We start from the raw sequence: 20,588 nt of genomic DNA on the forward strand, positions 1-20,588 counted from the left end.
GAGACTCTGGCAGTTTGTAAAAACTTTAATCAGAAAAGTCAAGGAGATCAGAAAGCTTAAAAAATTGTAAAACACTGGTTAGGCCTCAGAGGTGTTGTCAAGATTAGAGTGGTGCTGGAAAAGCACAGCAAGTCAGGCAGCATCAGAGACGTAGGAAAATCAACATTTCAGGCAAAAGCCCTTCATGAGGAATTCCTGAAGGGCTTTTGCCTGAAACGTTGATTTTCCTGTGCCTCAGATGCTGCCTAACCTGCTGTGCTTTTCCAGCACCATTCTAATCTTGACTCCAATCTCCAGCATCGGCAGTACCCACTTCTGCCCAGAGATAGTGTGTCCAACATGGGGCACCATACTTTGGGCATGAAGTCAAGGTCTTGGAGAAAGTTAGAGAAGTTCTATTAATGTTTTCATTTGTCCCAGGGATGCCACCATTGAGATAAGGGCAGAAGGTAATGTCCATCTTAATTTGCCCTAAGGAAGATCATGGAGAGCTATTGTCTTAAACCATTGTAATCCCCGTGGTCAAAAAAATAGCAACAGTTCCGTAAGTCAGGACATTTGAAGGTTTTGACCCAGCAACACTGAAGGAATGGGGATATATTTCCAAGTTAGGATGGTGAGTGACTTAGACTGGACTTGCAGCTGGTGGTGTTGCCATGTATCTGTTGTCCTTATCCTTCCTGATGGACGTGATCATGGATTTGGAAAGTCCTCTTGAAGAAAGGATGTTCTGGGGAATGAGGGACAATTGGGGGATAAGGAATTTCTCTTCCCAGTAGAGACCGGACAAACTAGGTTTGTTCTCCAAGAGCAGAGAGGGTTACGTGGTGACTCAATGAAATTGCACAAAGTCATCAAGAGTTTTTTTTTTAGATTAGATTAGACTTACAGTGTGGAAACAGGCCCTTCGGCCCAACAAGTCCACACCGACCCGCCGAAGCGCAACCCACCCATACCCCTACATTTACCCCTTACCTAACACTACGGACAATTTAACATGGCCAATTCACCTGACCCGCACATCTTTTGGTCTGTGGGAGGAAACCGGAGCACCCGGAGGAAACCCACGCAGACACGGGGAGAACGTGCAAACTCCACACAGTCAGTCGCCTGAGGCGGGAATTGAACCCAGGTCCCTGGCGCTGTGAGGCAGCAGTGCTAACCACTGTGCCACCGTGTGATAGAATAGATTAAAAAAAACAACTGTTTCCAATAGCAGTAACCAGAGGGCTACAAATCAAAGGCAATTGGAAAAATGCCAGAGGGGGATAAACAGAATGGCTCTATACAGTGAGCTGTAATGATCTGTATGAATGGGCAATGAAACAGGGTAATGTTTGAAAGGGGAAGGGGTTGATTAACTGCAAGGAAAAGCAGGTGCCCTCCCTGTGTTGGTCAGTATACCTCCTGATCGTCTTCTCTCAAGCTCCTTGCCTAGTGAAATGTGTTTATCACTTCCTCGAGCCCCATCTGTCCAGTAGTCTTACTGATTGGAGTTGCTGCTGGAGTCGGTTTGGCCTACAATTAAAACTGTGCACAGATTGTTCAGGTCATCCAAATGAAACTGTGCCAGTGAGATAGGAGCCCCTTGCTCCTCACAGTTGGCTGCTCTTCCATCTCTGAATTTAAGTCAAAAGTACCAGAGAACAATTGAAAACTACAAAACCCAACATTCCCTGACAAGTTAATACTCAACCAACAGTCCCTGACCCCACTCACACCATTTCTGATGGCATATTGACCTGACAGCAATCCACAGGGTCAGCATCACAGAAAGGCAGCCCCAGAAACTTTCAATTCTCACCTTTTGCCTTTTGAAGCAACTAACAGATACAGTAGTTAGAGTCTGGGACACAAGGTATAGACATGTGGTGGACGCAGGTTCAACTGAGGCAGTCAAAATGGTTTGGACAGAAATAGTGTGCAGGGAGATGAGGAAAAGGCTGGAGGTCAGCACTGGGTAACAGAACCAGTACATGCACAACAGACCAAATGGCCTCCACCTGTGCAGTAACAATTCTGTGGCTCTCTGACAAGAGTAACCATTAACTCTTTGTGAGGTATTAGATTAGATTAGACTTACAGTGTGGAAACAGGCCCTTCGGCCCAACAAGTCCACACCAACCCGCCGAAGCGCAACCCACCCATACCCCTACATTTACCCCTTACCTAACACTACGGGCAATTTAGCTTGGCCAATTCACCTGACCCGCACATCTTTGGACTGTGGGAGGAAACCGGAGCACCCGGAGGAAACCCACGCAGACACGGGGAGAACGTGCAAACTCCACACAGTCAGTCACCTGAGTCGGGAATTGAACCCGGGTCGACAGGCACTGTGAGGCAGCAGTGCTAACCACTGTGCCACCGTGCCGCCCAAACTGTGCCACCGTGCCGCCCCCACTGTGCCACCGTGCCGCCCCCACTGTGCCACCGTGCCGCCCCCACTGTGCCACCGTGCCGCCTCTCTAACCCAGAGAACTGGCATTAAGGTGGTAGGAGAGGATACATGAGCCAGAACCCAATTTCCTAAATACTGGGATCCACAGGTATCACAGGGTAATTAACAGAGACAAGAGCTTTCTGTTTCTGCATCAGAGGTATTGAGTACCACTGTCTCCTTGGCCCAGCTAATCAATGCAGGCAAAGGACTTGTCCAAAACCTGCTGGTCAGCACAGCTCAGTGACATCCCCAAAATCAACAGCAACTCAACAAACCACTGCGGGACATTGTATATTTAAACAATTCCGAGGCATTTTTGAAAATCAAATGTTGAAATGTTATGTGGGTACTGACCATCCCACAGAAACCCCACAGATATTTCACTGAACTCACTGGGGATTTCTTTAAAGACACAAACGGTGCCTGAGGCCAAGGCATCTCTTAGAAAGAGGATAGCCTCGATCTACCTGAGAGAGAGAGAGAGAGAGAGAGTGTGAGAGAGAGAGTGTGAGAGAGAGAGTGTGAGAGAGAGAGAGCGAGTGTGTGAGAGAGAGAGAGAGAGCACCCTAGCTGTGACAATGCTCCCCTCCTTTGGAAGTGCTGGGTTGAGGAATCATCAGTAAACAGGCCCCAGGGTCACAATACAAACAGGACAGACAGAGGGAAAGCCAGTCGCACTACGTCACTGTAAAATATGGTCTGCAAAATGATTTGACAATATGAAAATCTTCAAACTCAGAATCCAGTAGAAAGAAAGAGGAACGTTTGACACATTCTTCAAATTCAGTTGAAGCTCAAGGCATTATTTCCAAACCTTAAAAGGCTGAGCCCTAACCAATAGTTTATACTGTATCAGCGTGTCTGTGTGTTAGTGAGTGGGTGCGCGTGTGAGAGTGTCTGTATGTATGTGACTGTGTCTGTGAGAGTGAGTGGGTGTGAGAGGGAGTGGGTGTACATGTGAGAGTGTCTGTGTGAGTATGTGTGTGTGTGTGTCTCTGAGTGTGAGTGTGAGTGTGTCACAGAATATCAGCATCATCTATGCTAATACTGCTTCTTCGGCTGCTGGCTTTCGATGCCTCTGGTGACCCCGAGGACAGCAAGGGGTCCCTCCCCAAGGGAGAGACTGCATCGTCCATCATCAGCATCTCATCCAGCTGGTATTCCTTTTTGGTGGGAATGCTGAAGGAGAGGTCAGTGAATTGGTTCATGGGGTCAGTGAAACCCAGCGAGCTGTCACAGAAGTCGAGGGCCTGAGGAAAGTCCACTTGGTTTTGGGGAGGCTGCAGATGTTGGTGCTGCTGGTGTTGAAACATGTCCATGACATTCTGTTCAGGTTTGATGGAGGAGGAGCCGGTGAGCTCTGATGTGTTTAACCCCGAGGGGGAGATGGTGGATAGTCCATGGGCCTGTGCTTGCATCTCCAGTTCCTGTGTGTGATCAGGCAAACAAAATACATGTCATCACAATTGTTTTAAAATTACATCATTCTCATCTCTGTAGATGGGAGGGCTTGGCCTAGTGGTATTATCGATAGACTATTAAAGTCGAAAAACTCAGCTCGTGCTCTGAGGACCTGGGTTGAAATCCCACCACAGTAGATGGTGGAATTTGAATTCAATAAAAATAAAATCTGGAATTAACAATCTACTGATGACCATAAAACCATCATCAAAAAAAATCCATCTGGGTCACTAACGTCCTTTAGGGAAGGAAACTGCCATCCTTACCTGGTCTGGCCTACATGTGACTCCAGACCCACAGCAATGGGGGTGACTTTTAACTGCCCTCTGGGCAATTGGTGATGGGCTATAAATGCTGACTTGGCCAGCAATGCCCTTGTCTCATGAATGAATAAAAATAATCTCTATGTAATTTCAGGACATGCTGAAGTGTTTGTTTAACAGCCAATGACAGTATTGCTTTATTGTCCTTGCTGTGCTGAGGATATAGCATGTGCCGGTAAAATCACTGTGCAGAGACTGTATCTTTTTGTTTTGTTTTTTTTTGATTGTGGACTGAATTTGGAAAATTTGGAGTTTGAACCGTTTAATAACAAAGAACTGAGAAAGGATTCAGATGTGTATGAAAAGCAAGTTATGAAACTCATTGTAAGTTGTGTTTACACTGTTGCTCTGTTCAAGCAATGGATGAAACTGTCAGTCCTGGGAAAAAGGAAGAGAGCCCTCTCTCCAGTTAAAGCACCTGAAACTGAGTTTATTCTCTTCAAGTGTTGCTGCAAGTTGTCACTTTTAACCAATAAGTTAGAGACTTTATACTTTGTAAACCAGTTGCTCTGTGCCTCCTGTGTAGATGTGAAAGGGCCTGAAGGAAAGAATCAGAGGACTGAGGTATTTCAGAAACATAAGGAACATGCCATTGGATCACGAGGAGAAGTGCCATTGAACTGTTTCACAAGCCTTTATTGCACTCCACCCATGATACCAGTTTTTTGTGTCCGTATTTAGCTCTGTGCATTTGTAGGGAATTTTAAAAGGAGAGTTTTATGTCAACAGTTCACAGATGTTTACTTGTACTTAGAATTGACTGATTTATAATAGGTACTGGTTCTTGTTAAGGACAGAAACCTGGCCCATTTTCTTCTGCTGACTTGAATCTGTCAGCTGAGTAAATTAGGGATTGGGTACTACAATAAAACCTTGAATTTCTGTCACTTTTAGGACGAGGCTTGATTTCCAGCACAGTCTGCCAGTGAGGCACAATGTGCAATCCACAGATCCCACCAAACAGGCAGAAGTCATGGCTTCAAATCTCAACATGGCAGGTACTGGATTTTAAGTTAAATTTTAAAATGTGGAATCTACAGCACTCCCTCAGTACTGACCCTCTGACAGTGCGGCACTCCCTCAGCACTGATCCTCCGACAGTGTGGCACTCCCTCAGCACTGACCCTCCGACAGTGCGGCATTCCCTCAGCACTGACCCTCCAACAGTGCGGCACTCCCTCAGCACTAACCCTCCGACAGTGCGGCACTCCCTCAGCACTAACCCTCCGACAGTGCGGCACTCCCTCAGCACTAACCCTCCGACAGTGCGGCACTCCCTCAGCACTAACCCTCCGACAGTGCAGCATTCCCTCAGCACTGACCATCTGACAGTGCCCACTCCCTCAGCACTGACCCTCCGACAGTGTGACCCTCCGACAGTGCGGCACTCCCTCAGGACTGACCCTCCGACAGTGCAGCACTCCCTCAGCACTGGCGTTGCGGCATTCCCTTCGCACCAACCCTCCAACAGTGTGACACTGTGGTTCAGTGTTTAGCACCAGGTTCGATTCCAGCCTTGAGCAACTGTCTGTGTGGAGTTTACACATTCTCCCTGTGACAGTGTGGGTTTCCTCTGGCTGCTCCAGGTTCCTCCCACAGTCCAAACATGTGCAGGTTAGGGTGAATTTGCCATGATAAATTGCCCATTGTGTTCAGAAATGTGTAGGTTAGAGACATTAGTTAGGGGTAAAATGTTGAGTAATAGAGTCTGGGTGGGTTACTCTTCGGAGGGTAGGAGTGGATTTATTGGATGGAAGGGCCTGTTTCTACACTGTAGAGATTCTATCAAAACTCCCACAGCACCATCTTGGAAGTGGTCCAGGGACTAGGATTTAAATGAACATCTCTCTGAGCTAGAGGAGACACTGCCACATACTCGGCCTCAGCTGAGTGTCTATTGCTCATTGTGAATGATAACCCAGTAGTTTGTACAACAGCAGTCTTTCTCACCTGAATACGAAAGCGGAGGTGGCTGTTGGTCATCTCCAGCCTCTTCGATTGACCCTCCATCTCCCTGGTTCTTTGCTGCTCCTTCTGCAGCCTTTTGATGTACTCCACAGAAGCTTTCAATATCGTTCCCTTATTCCAGCGAACGTCACTGCAAGAGTACAGAGTGGGCACTGAGCAAAGTTAAAAACTAGAAATCAACTGTATCACAACCATTTAACAGACCCCTGACAATCACCAGGGGATACTGTCGCTCTAAGTGTCAATGAGCACAACAGGGCAGGTAGCAGTGCCATAGCATATGTCTCAGTCAGACTCAGTCACCTTTCCTTTGGCCTTGATCCAGATGCTACTAATGAATTTCAAATTTCACCTCATTACTGTGGAGATCTCCAGATATTCACTCATGTCCCGCAGGGAACGCCAGGCCCACAGCAATGTGACTGACTCAAGCTTCCCCTGAAGTGACCAATCCAAACAGTTAAAGGGTAATTAGGGAAGGGCAACATTGACTTTGTCTGAGCTCCCAGATCCTAGGAAATAATAAATAAATAAATAAAGTCAAGGCTTTAAACAAAACCAGATAACTGAACCTGAACAGTGTTCTTATCATCGTCACAGACCCTGTAACTGGGTGCAGTGGGGAGGGTTTGTAGAGGGTACAGACTGAATCTCAAAGTCAGGAAAGTGAGGAGTGTGTGGATTGAACTCTGTCACCCACAAACTGGGAACATGTGAAATAGGTCACGCGAGAGCTTGACCTTGCTCTCACTGTGTCCCGAGATATCAGACATCATCAGAAAGCACAGTGTTAGTGTTCACAGTCACTCGCAAGCCCCAGCTCTTTCTCTCTCTCTCTGTGGCACCTCTCTTTACCCCATCTGTTCTGGTCAAATTCTCAGCCTGTTCCTCTGACACCCTCGATGAGCACAAACTTACTCTGATTATATATTGCAAAGACTGAAGCCAATATTTTTGGTCCCTGCTTGAAATGCTAGTCCCTAGTTCCCAATCCATCCTGAGATAATGCCATACTGTTTGCAAGTGTCGTGTTATACTTGACTCTGCGATGAACTTCCAATTCACACCATCACAAAAATCTGAAAGAGTGGATTCCATTCTGGGCTCAGCAATTGCTCTCTAGCCCACTGTAACGTTTTCTTTTATTCATTCTTAGGATGGAGGTGTTGCTGGCTAGACCAGCATTTATTGCCCATCCCTAATTGCCCAGAGGGCAGGTGAGAGTCAACCATATTGCTGTAGGTCTGGAGTCACATGTAATCTAAGGAGAGCAATTTCAATCCCTAAAAGAGGAACCAGGTGGGATTTTCCTAACAATTGACAATGGTCATCCTTAGACTCTTAATTCCAAATTTTTATTTATTGAATTTGAATTCCACCATTTGTGGTATAATTCAAACCTGTGCCCAAGAAAATTTCCAAGGATTGATAATACTACAAAGCCATCACCTTCCAAACCTTGCTGTCCATATCTGAAATCACAGCAAGTCCCATCCCTTCAGCCCTGTGCTCGGTGATCTCCACTGGTCCCCACTGAAGCAGGGCTGGCCTGACATTTTCCTCCTTATTTTTAAATACCGTCATGGGCTGGCCATTGAAAATGAATGACAGAAGATTTAAGGATTTACTCACAGATCGTTGGATTTGGGGATAAGCATTCCTAACTCTTTTATTCGATCATTGATGTTAAACCTTCGCCTGCGTTCAACTTGAAAGAAAATCAAAGCCAAAATGAGTGTAAAGAAAACAAAACAATAATGTAGATTAATTTGAAAATAATGGTCAAACTGGCAATCTATCCCTATCCCTGGAACACAAGCAAGAGCGCTCTGGAGCAGTAGAGAGATAAAGAGGTGGACAATGCTTTTTTGTTACAGCCACTATGACTCAGCTAGGAGTCTGCAGGAAGGAGCAATCCCCCTTGTCATGAGGAAATGCCTCCTATTGCTCTCGCTAACAATCCTGTTAACACACAGGGTCTCACCTGAAGCCAGATGGGGGCTCTAGGAATAACTCAATGTTTGGCAGAGCTCAGAGTGGGGTGGGAATTTGGAGGAGATGGGAACAGCTCCCAACCAAAGAAGAGTGGTTTGGAGGGAGGATGCGCTTCTGAAATGACAGCAGTGTAAAGAGGGTTATGGTCAGTGTGACCAATGTGTTCAGGCTGAGGAATAGACTGTCTTACATCCCAACAGCCCAAATCATCCAAAAAAACTAAAGCCGGTGATGCTCACCTCAGCCTGTTCTGCATGCCTCCTCCCCCTCCCCCCACTACTTCAGCAAGTTGCAAGTATCTCAGCCAGGGCCCAGGGTCCTTTCAGTGGAAGCCTTGCCTAGCTTTGAACATGATGACGATAATACGCCTGCAGGTTGAGAACACCACAGTCTCGATCCCACAGCTGGGCACAGCCAGAATGAACCCTTTCCACCCAGACATTATTTCAATCAGGTGCAGGTTAAAATCAACTTCACAGATTCAGACTGCCACTGCCTCTGCCTCCACTCCCCCCCTAACCCCACCCCTCCCCCCCCACCCACCCAAGAGAGGAGTTGAAGGAACATCACTCACTCAGATTGTGATTATCTTTCTTCTGTCGCTCCTTAGCCAAGGCCCGTGCTTCTGCATCTAGCCAAGAACAGACAACCGATCACAATAATGCCACACACATGATAGCAAAGCTCCTCGGAGTCTTGCAGTAAAACCTGGGGTCAAACTATTCTGAAATGATGTACTCAGCCAAAAACCTCTTATAGTATTGAAGATGGTCCAGAGGAGGTTTACTGGTTTGATTTCTGGAATGAGTGGGCTGTCTGATGAGGAATGGTTGGAAACACTGGGCTGGCTCCCACTGCAGTTTTGCAAAGTGAGGGGGAGGGGGACTTGATTGAAATGGATCTGATTTGGAGGAGCTTTGACAAGGTGGACATAGAAAGGATGTTTCTCCTTATGGGTGTGTCCAGAACTGGGGGCTGGAGGCACGGACTGAAAGATGAGGGGATAGAGATGTGCAGTTCTTTTTCAAAAGAATGCACAAATTCTGGATAGGCAAGTTTGAGAGAAATGTGAGGGAGAATCCATCTGTTCTTGGAGATTGATCAGGAACTGTCAGTATGGGTCTGTTAAGGGAAGGTCATGTTGGACAAATTTGATTGAAAATATTTTTGAGGAGGGAACCAAAAGTTTTGATGAGGGGAGTGATGTGGTCTTGGAATTGGATGTAGACTTTAGCAAAGCTTTTGCCAAGGACCCTAACAGTAGACTGATCCAGAAAGTAAACATTCATGGAATCTAAGACCAAGTGACATGTTGGATTAAAAACTGGCTGAGAGGCAGGAAACAGAGTGATCGCAGAGGAACGTTTCTGTGACTGGGGGTCTGTTTCCATTGGGGTTCCACAGGGCTCAGTGCCGAGGTCCTTGCTGTTTGTGGTGTACATTAAGAATTTGGATTTAAATGTCGCGATGTCACTGAGATATTCACAGGTTTTACAGATGTTACACATAGCCACTAACTGCAGGAGGGTATCAATGGTCTGATGGACACAGCAGTGGCAAATGGAATTCAACTTGGAAGAGCGAGAGACAATGCAATCGGGGAGGGCTAACAAGGCAACCTATGAATAGCACTCCCGAAATACCGAAGATCAAAGGGACCGGGGTGTGGGTATCCACAGATCCCTGAAAGTAGCAGCGCAGCTAGATATGGAAGTTACAAAAGGCAATGGAATAGTCACCTTATTAGCCAAGGCATTGTATACAAGAGCAGGGAGGTTAGGCTGGAAATGTATAAAATACTGGTTCAGCCAAAGTGGAGTACGGTATGCATCCGGTCACCAGATCCTAAGGAGGGTGTGATTGCCCTAGACAGGGTACAGAGGAGATTAACAAGGATGTTGGCTGGGCTATAGGGTCTGAGCTATGAGGAGAGATTGAACAGGCTGGAGTTGTTTTCTTTAGAGAGCTGAACGTAGAGAGGAGACCTGATGGAGCTGGACAAAATCATGAAGTGGATAGGAAGGCAACGTTTCCAATAGCAGGGATGTCAATAACCAGAGGGCATAGATTGAAGGTAAGAGGGAAAGGCTCAGAGGAGAGTTGACAAGAATGTTTCTCACCCAGACAGCAGTCAGAGTCTCAAACTCACTGCCTGGAAGAATGACTGAGTCAGAGACTAACACAAAAACAGGAGTTAGATTCTAACTTGTATTACCAAAGCCTCCAGGGCTATGGGCTGAAGGCTGAAAAATGGGAATAGCTCAGTCTGAGTTTTGGTAATATGCAGGGACATGATGGGATGAATGGCCTGTAAATGTCTTTGAGTGAGTAAGCTTTGGAACTCCGTGTCTGAGATGGAGTGAAGGTGAGATCATTAAATATTTTTCAGGCACAGACAGTTGGATTCTTATGGAATTCTAAATCGGCCATAACCTTAATGAATAGACAGGACCGATGGGCTGAATGGCCTGCTTCTTCATCACAGATTCCGGAGACTGTATGCAAAGGGGAAGGAAAGTCTGTCAGGAAAATACTTTCTGTTCCTCTGTGCCTGACGGTTGCTGCCATGTGCTCGAATGATCTAAATCAAGTGATTTCCAAATCTCTCAGTCTCCCTGTGGCCATGACCTCCATGAAACTGAGTACAAGAAATCTGGGTCAGAGAAATCCCCTCATCAAGATCCAACCTTTATTTACTGTGTTCTGCTCACTCAGTGGGACAGATGGAGGAGAGGGAAGTGAGAAATGGAGGCCTTTTTTTTAAAATTGAAGGACACGGGGAGAATCAAAGGCAGACTGGTAAGTTTGGAAGTGAGAGGTTGGGAGGCTGCAGAAGATGTCAGGCTGGATGGTTTTGGGAGATTTACAGAAGGACAGGTACTTAGTGACTGAAAGATTCACACCTGGTTCAATGGCAGAAAAACAATAAGGCTGTGTGTCAGCCTTTAACCAATAATCTTGATTGGAGTCAAGCCTGAAAATAGCTCAGGTCAAACACATGACCTCCAATCGCCCAAACATCTCTAACATTCTTATAATTAATAAACAAAGCTTTTTTGTTTAAAAAAAACTCTCCTGCCTCTTGAGATTTCTTTCTTCCCTTATCTCACACCAAGCAGTATCTGGGAGATATAACAATAATTCCAGGAGATATGAGGGACCTTCATGAGTCCGTCACAGGCAGAAACCTATGGATGTGTGGATAAGAGTCACCAATTCCTGCAACTGGGAAACAGGGCCCAGTCAGGCCTCCCTTTGCTCTCGACATCCTGTAAGCTTTCTTCAAGCCAGCGTGACTCCGCATACCCAAGTTGAGAGAAAACGGGTATCTAGAGATCACAGTGAGTCCTTAATCTGCAAGGGACACGTGTGTTTGTTGGTTTGGGTCAAGGGACCAGCATGTTATCTGAAGGGTTCTACAGAAACATAGATCCTTTTGAAATGAAGGAGGTCATTGGAGGTCAGCAAGGTCGGAAAGCACGCAGTTTCTTTCTGGAGGGGCAACCAACTGGAATGCACATTATTTCCAAAAACGTGGGAGAATACACTTAAATAATCTCCCAACATTTGCATCTAGTGGGATACGGAGTGGGAGGTTCGGCCAGGGGAATAAGGAGAGGGTGGGAATGGGGACGAGGAGTACAGAGTGGGTGGGGCAGCTGAGGGGTGCAGAGAGGGTGGGAATGGGCAGGGAGAGTACAGAGTGGGTGGGGGCAGTGAGGAGGAATAGAGGGGACAGACAGCAAGTATCATTGGACGGTGTCCCATGTAGGAAATGGGTGAGTTTTATTTACACAGGAGGCCCAATTAAAGAAAAAAAATTCATTTGCAATTCTGCCCCTTTCACAGTCACAGAGTTCAATAAAACAAACGAAATATTCATTCAAGCACAGTGGAGTTCCCTGGGCAGACCAGCCTTTATTGCTCATCCCCACATGTCCTGAAGGAGGCAGTAATGAGCTGCTTTCTTCAATCATTTCAGTTCACATTAATGACCAGATAATATATTTTATATGCTGGTAACTGAGGAATAAACATTAGCCAGAACAGAGGGGAGAGCTTCCCTGGTGTGGGATTTAATCCTATTTCCTTCTCACTAAGAGAGGGGAGTGAGAGGTAAGAGTATATATTGAGGGCAAAGTCAGAAATGGACAGTAAACGGCAAGAGTAAAAGGAGTCATAGAGATGTACAGCACAGAAACAGACCCTTTGGTCCAACTTGTCCATGCCTACCAGATATCCCAATTAATCGAGTTCCATTTGCCAGCATCAGACCCATATCCCTCTAACCCCTTCCTATTCATAAACCCATCCAAATGCCTTAGAAATGTTGTAATTGTACCAGCCTCCACCACTTCCTCTGGCAGCTCATTCCATACACGTACCACCCTCTGTGTGAAAAAGTTGCCCCGTAGGTCTCTTTTATTTCTTTCCCCTATCACCTTAAACTTATGCCCTCTAGTTTTGGACTCCCTGACCCCAGGGAAAAGACCTTGTCTATTCACACTATCCATGCCCTTCATGATTTTATAAACCTCTATGAGGTCACCTCTCAGCCTCTGAACCTAACCCTAACACTAACCATTTCACATTACATTTACAGGTTGGACGTTTCTGGTCATCTGTGACAGACTGGGCAGGAGCTGTGGCCAAATATTGAGAGAAGCTGCATCAGCAAACTCCAGAAATATATGATAAGGTTCAGGGTAGGGTTAGACACAGACAAGGTGACCTAGTGTTCTCAGTGTCCAGGGCAAGGACTGTTCTATCCTGCATCGTAGCATTGAGTGTAAGAACTGGGTATCAATAATAAGGCCAGCAAATCCTGTCTCTTGCTGAATCATTCTGGAGGGCCAGCTAACAGTAGCCAGCAATCCACGGGGGGGGGGGGGGGGGGGGGGAAAGAGTGGGGAGGGGAAGGGTGGGGACAGCATTGCTTAATCTTCAACAGAGAGAGAAGTGAGATGGGAGAGAGTTCTCAGATTCCAGGAAGGAGTGTACAAAGGAATTGACTGCATTGGGGGGACAGACTTAAAATTAATTTCAGTAAAAAAGACAGAAGACTTGGGGTGAACACAGTCTACCCACAGCGTGGTCTCACAAAAAAATCATTTAATTATGTTATCTGCGATGATAGATGTTACATAAAGGTGTAAGGTTCTGAAAGGGTTAATACTGAGGATTGCCTTAAGCATCACCCACTGAGGTGATATCAGATGGACATGTGGATAGAGCAGTGAGACTCCTCTCCTGTAACATCAGTCTCACCTGTAACTAGTTAACATGTAATAAACCATAGATCGTTAACTACCAGAGACTCTGCTCGTTAGACCGGGACGTGGATTTCCTTGACCACACTGGAGCGAGCAGGCCGTGTGCCAAGAGGATTCCTACACTTAAAGAGGATAGAGCCAGCAATCGTCCCCCATGGAGGGGTGCCTCTGTTAGGAGAGGAACTTGCACTGGGTGCAGTTCCCCTCTAAGCCACTCACCATCCTGACGTGGAAATATATCAGCGTTCTTTCAGGGTGACTGGGTCAAAATCCTGGAATTCCCTCCGTAACGGCATTGAGGGTCTACCCACAGCACATGGACTGCAGCGGTTCAAGAAGGCAGCTCACCCCCACCTTCACAAGGGGCAACTAGGGATAGGTAATACATACCGACTCAACCAGCAACATCCACGTTCTATGATTGAATAAACTTTCAAAAAGAAGCCAAGTTATTTGTGAGCGTAGTGAAAATAATTTAATGAAACTTTCAACCAGACAGTACAGGCACAGACTGGATGGCCTCCTTCTATGCCCTATGGTTTTATGATCAGAGCCAATGAGAACCTCAAGTCCCGCTCTTGCAGTGATGTAACCAGAATGGTCCCATTTATTGCAGTCAGAGGTTGAAGAAATTGGGCCGGATTTATTTGGCGGTAACAAGTTTGAACTGCCGCAGTTAATGTTTCTCTGACTTAAATCCAGTTGAATGCAGAAGAAAGCTGAGAGAGAAGGGGCTCCACCACCAATCAAGGCTTTCCTGCCCAGGCAGGAGATTTGGGAGAGAAGGTGAGGAAAGGAGTGGGTGGGATTGATGGCTAATGGGGATAAGTTAGGATTAAAGAATGCAGGCTTTGGCCATACAAGTATTAAAACAATCTGGGTATGGCCAGCATTTGTTGACAATCCCAATTTGTCCAAATAGACCAGACCAGGTAAAGACAATAGATTTTCTTCCCTCAAGATAATGAAGGATTAATGAGGTGGGATTTTTGAAAATAACAAACCAGGAGCTTCATGATGACAGGTTAAGATGCTAACTGTCCATTGTGGCGCATTAGGGATACATACCTCTCCATTGGGTTCGTTTTTATCATCAGTCTGTACCGAGAAAAACTCAGATTCCCAAATCGGAACCCAGTATTCCATCAAACACTCCCAAGACAGGGACAGCACAGGGTTAGATATAGAGTAAAGCTCCCTCTACACTGTCCCCCATCAAACACTCCCAGGACAGGGACAGCACAGGGTTAGATATAGAGTAAAGCTCCCTCTACACTGTCCCCCATCAACCACTCCCAGGACAGGGACAGCACAGGGTTAGATATAGAGTAAAGCTCCCTCTACACTGTCCCCCATCAAACACTCCCAGCACAGGGACAGCACAGGGTTAGATATAGAGTAAAGCTCCCTCTACACTGTCCCCCATCAAACACTCACAGGACAGGGACAGCACAAGGTTAGATATAGAGTAAAGCTCCCTCTACACTGTCCCCCATCAAACACTCACAGGACAGGGACAGCACAAGGTTAGATACAGAGTAAAGCTCCCTCTACACTGTGTTGCTATAACACAGTTTACCTGACATTTCCCTTTTGATGGTGATATTTGCCGGACATGAAGTACTCGTGAGGGCTGCAATGCCATGACTTGAGTAAACCTCCAAATGACCAGTGGAAAGTGGCAACTGGAGGAAGAGAAATAGAATAAGATGTATCAATAGTCTGACTGGAATTTTGAAGTTTTAGCAATATTATGTGGATGCTGTCCACAGGTAATGTACAATATCATTGTTGCAATTTAATTACCAGCCTCATTGGCCAAGGTTCTACCCACCTTTTCTGGCACCACCTTCTATAACTTGCTTTCTAACTCTTATGATAACATTTCAGAGAAACAGCTGGATATATTTTACTGCATTCAGGCACTACGCAAATGCAAAATGTTGGCATTATTGCTGCAGTGCCTAACAGCACCTAACTCTGGCCTTCAGTCTCCCCAATCCTGACCCAGTACAAACCCAATTTGCCCTAATTCTGACTCAGAGAAAGTGAGGACTGCAGATGCTGGAGATCAGAGTCGAAAAGTGCGGTGCTGGAAAAGCCCAGCAGGTCAGGCAGCATCCAAGGAGCAGGAGAATCAATATTACAGGCATGTGTCCCAAACATCGACTCTCCTGCTCCTCAGAGGCTGCCTGACCTGCTGTGCTTTTCCAGCTCCACACTTTTCAACTCCTAACTTTGACTTGCCCTTCCTCCATTCCTCAATGGGACCTGTAACATTGACAAGGTGAAAGAGGCCTTCAAAAGGCAGTGGGTAGATAGCTGCTCCTTTTAGTTTGGGTACAACTTTTAGCCTCCTATTGGCGAGCACCTCAGAGGCAATGGGAAGGATTGTGTAGAATCTGACGGAACTGGTTGAGTCATTTTACCATTGGTCAGAGCTAAGCCCATTCTCAGAGTATCAGCTGTGCCTTGGTGGGTAACATTCAGCACTCAGTGAGAGGTTGTGGGCTCAGGTTCCCCTCCAGAAAGCTGAGCTCAGGACCAGGATTGCACTCTTGGTACAGTACCAAGACAGTGCAGTACTGCTGGAGGTGCCACATCAAATTCAATGTTAAATCCAGCTCCCCTTGATAATGCCCGCCCGAACCCCCTTTATGCTATCCAAAGATCAGGGGAGTTCTGCCCTGTGTCTTAGAACATAGAACATTCCAGCATAGTACAGGCCCTTCGGCCCTCGATATTGTGCTGACCTGTGGAACCAATCTGATGCCCATCTAACCTAACTATTCCATGATTATCCATATGTCTATCCAATAACCATTTAAGTGCCCTTAAAGTTAGCATGTCTACTCCTGTTGCAGACAGGGCATGCCACGCCCCTACTACTCTGAGTAAAGAGCCAACCTCTGACATCTATCTAATATCTATCACCTCTCAGTTTAAAGCTATGACCCTTCATGCTAGCCATCACCATCTGAGGAAAAAGGCTCTCATTGTCCATCACAACTAATCCTCTGATCATCTTGTATGTCTGTATTAAATCACCTCTCAACCTTCCTTTCTCTCATGAAAACAGCCTCAAGTGATAGGCTGAGGGGAGAATAGGAGAGCGATAGTGATAGGAGATTCAGTGATGACAGGGACAGACAGAAGATACTGTAGTCACGAGCGAGACTCCCAGATGGTATATTGCTTCCTGGTTGCCAGGGTCAGGGATGTCTCAGATCAAGTCTACAGGATTCTTAAGGGGGAGGGAGAGCAGCCAGAAATCGTGATACACATCAATACCAATGACATAGCTAGGGAAAGGGAGGAGGACCTGAAAAGCAAGTATAGGGAATTAGGTTGGAAGATAGAAGGCAGTACGAGCAGAGTAATAATCTCAGGATTGCTACTGGTGTCACAGGCTAGTGAGGCTAGGAAAAGAGAGCGAGTGCAGATGAACATGTGGCTGCAGAGCTGGGACAGGAGGAAGGGACTCAGGTACGTGGATCATTGGGATACCTTCTGGGGAAGGCGGGACCTGTACAAGGAGGACGGGTTGCACTTGAACTGGAGGGGCACCAATATCCTGGGTGGGAGGTTTGCAAGAATTCTTTAGAGGGGTTTAAACTAGTTTGGCAGGGGTGTGGGAACCAGAGCTATAGATCTGAAGATGGAGTAGCTAGTGAACAGCCAGATACAGTGTACAGAGAGTCTGTGAGAAGGGATAGACAGTTGACAGGGCAAAATTGCAGTCAGGGTGATGGGTTGAAGTGTCTGTTTTAACGCAAGTGTCAGGAATAAGGATGATGAACTTAGAGCATGGACCAATACTGGGAACTATGATGATTTGGAGATACCAGTGTCGGACTGGGGTGTACAAAGTTAAAACTCACAAATAACCAGGTTCTAGTCCAACAGGTTTAATTGGAAACACTAGCTTTCGGAGCGTTGACAACCACCTGAAGGAGCGTTGCTCCGAAAGCTAGTGCTTCCAATTAAACCTGTCGGACTAGAACCAGGTGTTGTGTGCTTTTTAACTTGGAACTATGATGTGCTGGCCATTATGGAGACTTGGATATTACAGCGGCAAGAACATTTGTCTGATGTACTGGGGTTTAGATGTTTCGAAAGGAATGGGTAGGGGGGGGGGTAAGTAAAAGAGGTGGGGGGATTGCTCATCAGGGATCGTGTCACAGCTGCAGAAAGGGAGGTCTTCGAGGAGGAATTGACAAGAGTCAGTATGGGTGGAAGTCAGAAACAGCAAAGGAACAGTCACTTTCTTGGGAGTTTTCTACAGGTCCCCCCCCCCCCCCCCCTGCCGAATAGCAACAGGGACGTGGGCAGGAGATTGGGAGGAAGGTTTTGGAAAGATACAGAAGTAACAGGGGTTTTGTCATGGGTGACTTCAACTTCACTGATATTGATTGGAATCTCCTTAGTTGAAATAATTTGGATGGAGCAGTTTTTGTCAGGTGTATCCAGGAAGGATTCCTGACTCAATATGTAGATAGGCCAACTAGAGGGGGCCATATTGGATTTGGTGCTTAGCAAAGAAGCAAGTCAGGTGTCAGATCTCTCAGTGGGAGAGCATTTTGGTGATAGTGATCACAACACTCTGACCTTTATATAGTCATGAAGAGAGATAGGAGCAGACGGTATAGAAAAGTATTTAATTGAGAGTGGGGGGGTGGAATTACAAGGTTATTAGGCAAGTACTGGGGCACCTAAATTGGGAACAGATATTCTCAGGGAAATGTAGAAATGTGTAAGTTGTTTTAGAAGCACTTACTGTGAGTGCTGGACAGGCTTGTCCCACTGAGGCAAGGAAGGGATGGTAGAGTGAAGGAACCTTGGGTGATGACAAGGGGTGTGCAACATCTAGTCAAGAGGAAAAAGGAAGATTACTTAAGGCTGAGGAAGCAAGGATCAGACAGGGCTTTAGAGGGTTACAAGGTAGCCAGGAAGGAATTGAAGAATGGACTTAAGAGAGCTAGAGGGGGGCATGAGAAAGCTTTAATGGGTAGGATTACAGAAAACCCTCAGGCATTCTACACTTATGTGAGGAACAAGAGGATGGCCAGAGTGAGGGTTGGGCCAATCAGGGATAGTAGAGGGAACCTGCACCTGGTGTTGGAGGAGGTAGGGGAGGTCCTTAATGAATACTTTACCTCAGTATTCACTACTGAGAGGGAACTGGACGTTTGTGAGGACAGCGAGAAACAGGCGGAGATGCTCAAACAGGTTAATGTTAAGAAGGAGGATGTGCTGAAAAATTTGAAAAAACATAAGGATAGATAAGTCCTTTATACCCAAGGTTTCTACGGGAAGTGAGGGAAGAGACTGTTGCGCTTTTGGCAATGATCTCTGTGTTCTCACTGTCCACTGGAGTAGTGCCAGATGATTGGAGAGTAGCAAATGTTATTCCCTTTCTTGAACAAGGGAATAAGGGATAACCCTGGGAATCACAGACCAGTCTGTCTTGCATCTGTAGTGAGAAAATCACTGGTGATGACCCTGAGAGACAGCGTTTATGATTACTTGGAAAACCATAGTTTGATTAGAGATGGTCAGCATGGCTTTGAGAGGGGCAGGTCATGCCTCACAAGCCTTACTGAGTTCTTTGAGGATGTGACAAAATGCACTGATGAAAGTGGAGCAGTGGATGTGGTATATATGGATTTTAGCAAGGCATTTGATAAGGTTCCCCATGGTAGGCTCATTCAGAAAGTAAGGAGGCATGATATACAGGGGAATCTGGCTGTCTGGATAGAGAATTGGCTGGGCCATAGAAGACAGAGTTGATCGGAGATGGAAAATATTCAGCCTGGAGCTCGATGACCAGGAGTGTTCTGCAAGGTTCTGTTCTGAGACCTCTGCTCTTTGTGATTTTTAAAAATTACTTGGATGAGGAAGTGGAAGGGTGGGTTAGTAAGTTTACCGATGACACGAAGGTTGGAGGAGTTGTGGATAGTATGGAGGATTGTTGTAGATTGCAACGGGACATTGACAGGATGCAGAACTGGGCTGAGAAGTCGCAGATGGAGTTCAACCTGGAAAAGTGTGAATGTTTCATTTTGGAATGTTGAATATGAATGCAGAATAGAGTTAAAGGCAGGATTCTTGGCAGTATGGAGGAACAGAGGGTTCTTTGGGTCCATGTTCACACATCCCTCAAAGTTGCCACCCAAGTTGATAGGGTTGTTAAGAAGGCATACAATGTGGTGGCTTTCATTAGCAGGGGGATTAAGTTTGAGTTGTGAGATTATGCTGCAGTTAGATACAATCCTGGTTAGACCACACTTGGAATATTGTCTCCAGTTCTGGTCGCCTCATTATAGGAAGGATGTGGAAGCTTTAGAGAGGGCGCAGAGGAGGTTTACCAGGATGCTGCCTGGATTGGAGGGCTTGTCCTATGAAGAGGGGTTGAGGGAGCTAGGGCTTTGCTCATTGGAGTGAAGAAGGGAGAGAGGCAACTTGACAGAGGTGTACAAGATGATGAAAGGCATAGATAGAGTGAATAGTCAGAGACTTTTTCCCAGGGTGGAAATAGCTATCACAACGGAGCAGAATTTAAGGTGATTGGAGGAAGGTTTAAGGGAGAAGTCAGAGATTGGTCCTTTACACAGAGAGTGGTGGGTGTGTGGAATGCACTGCCAGCTGTGGGAGTAGAGTCAGAGACATTAGGGACATTTAAGCGACTCTTGGGTAAGCACATGGATGATAGTAAAATGAAAGGTGTGTAGGTTAGTCTGATCTTAGACTAGGATAAAAGGTCAGCACAACATCGAGGGCTGAAGGGCCTGGACTGTGCTGCACCGTTCAGTAGTGTTCTGGAGGTGGGTACGAGTGCTCGGAGTTGAGCCCTCCCCTGAACAAATCAGCAATGCCCTGGGAAAGTCTACACCCAGGATCTGCTGAACAATCCACATTCCAAACCCTCTCATCTCATCTCATCTCAGTCACAAACAAGAACCATCTGCTCACGCCCAAACAATAGCCTCATGGAAACTGTAAAACCAACTGTGCAGTCATGTTAACAGCAAACTAATGCTGAGAGTCAGCGGCCAACCACTGCTTCAATGTTCACAGAATCGTTTTCACACCATTTACACAGAATTTCAACTTCAAATCCAATTC

At 46.2% G+C, this 20,588-nt stretch overlaps 1 protein-coding gene across 4 annotated transcripts in view; it reads right to left on the reverse strand.

The window, feature by feature from the left end:
• Positions 1 to 273: 273 nt before the first annotated feature.
• tfeb (transcription factor EB) overlaps positions 274 to 20,588 on the reverse strand; it is a 126,143-nt gene continuing 105,828 nt past the window's right edge. For 3 of the 4 annotated variants that reach the window (XM_060845266.1, XM_060845263.1, XM_060845264.1), the window contains 5 exons: positions 15,043 to 15,148; positions 8,765 to 8,821; positions 7,828 to 7,903; positions 6,178 to 6,325; positions 274 to 3,870 (listed from right to left, as the gene is read on the reverse strand). In XM_060845266.1, the coding sequence (XP_060701249.1) occupies positions 3,460 to 3,870; positions 6,178 to 6,325; positions 7,828 to 7,903; positions 8,765 to 8,821; positions 15,043 to 15,148 (798 nt within the window). In that variant the 3' untranslated portion in view covers positions 274 to 3,459. The remainder of the gene's footprint in view (positions 3,871 to 6,177; positions 6,326 to 7,827; positions 7,904 to 8,764; positions 8,822 to 15,042; positions 15,149 to 20,588) is intronic. The other variant, XM_060845265.1, reaches the window with a different exon arrangement.

Source organism: Hemiscyllium ocellatum, chromosome 26 (genome assembly GCF_020745735.1).
Source record: "Hemiscyllium ocellatum isolate sHemOce1 chromosome 26, sHemOce1.pat.X.cur, whole genome shotgun sequence".
NCBI lineage: Eukaryota > Metazoa > Chordata > Chondrichthyes > Orectolobiformes > Hemiscylliidae > Hemiscyllium > Hemiscyllium ocellatum.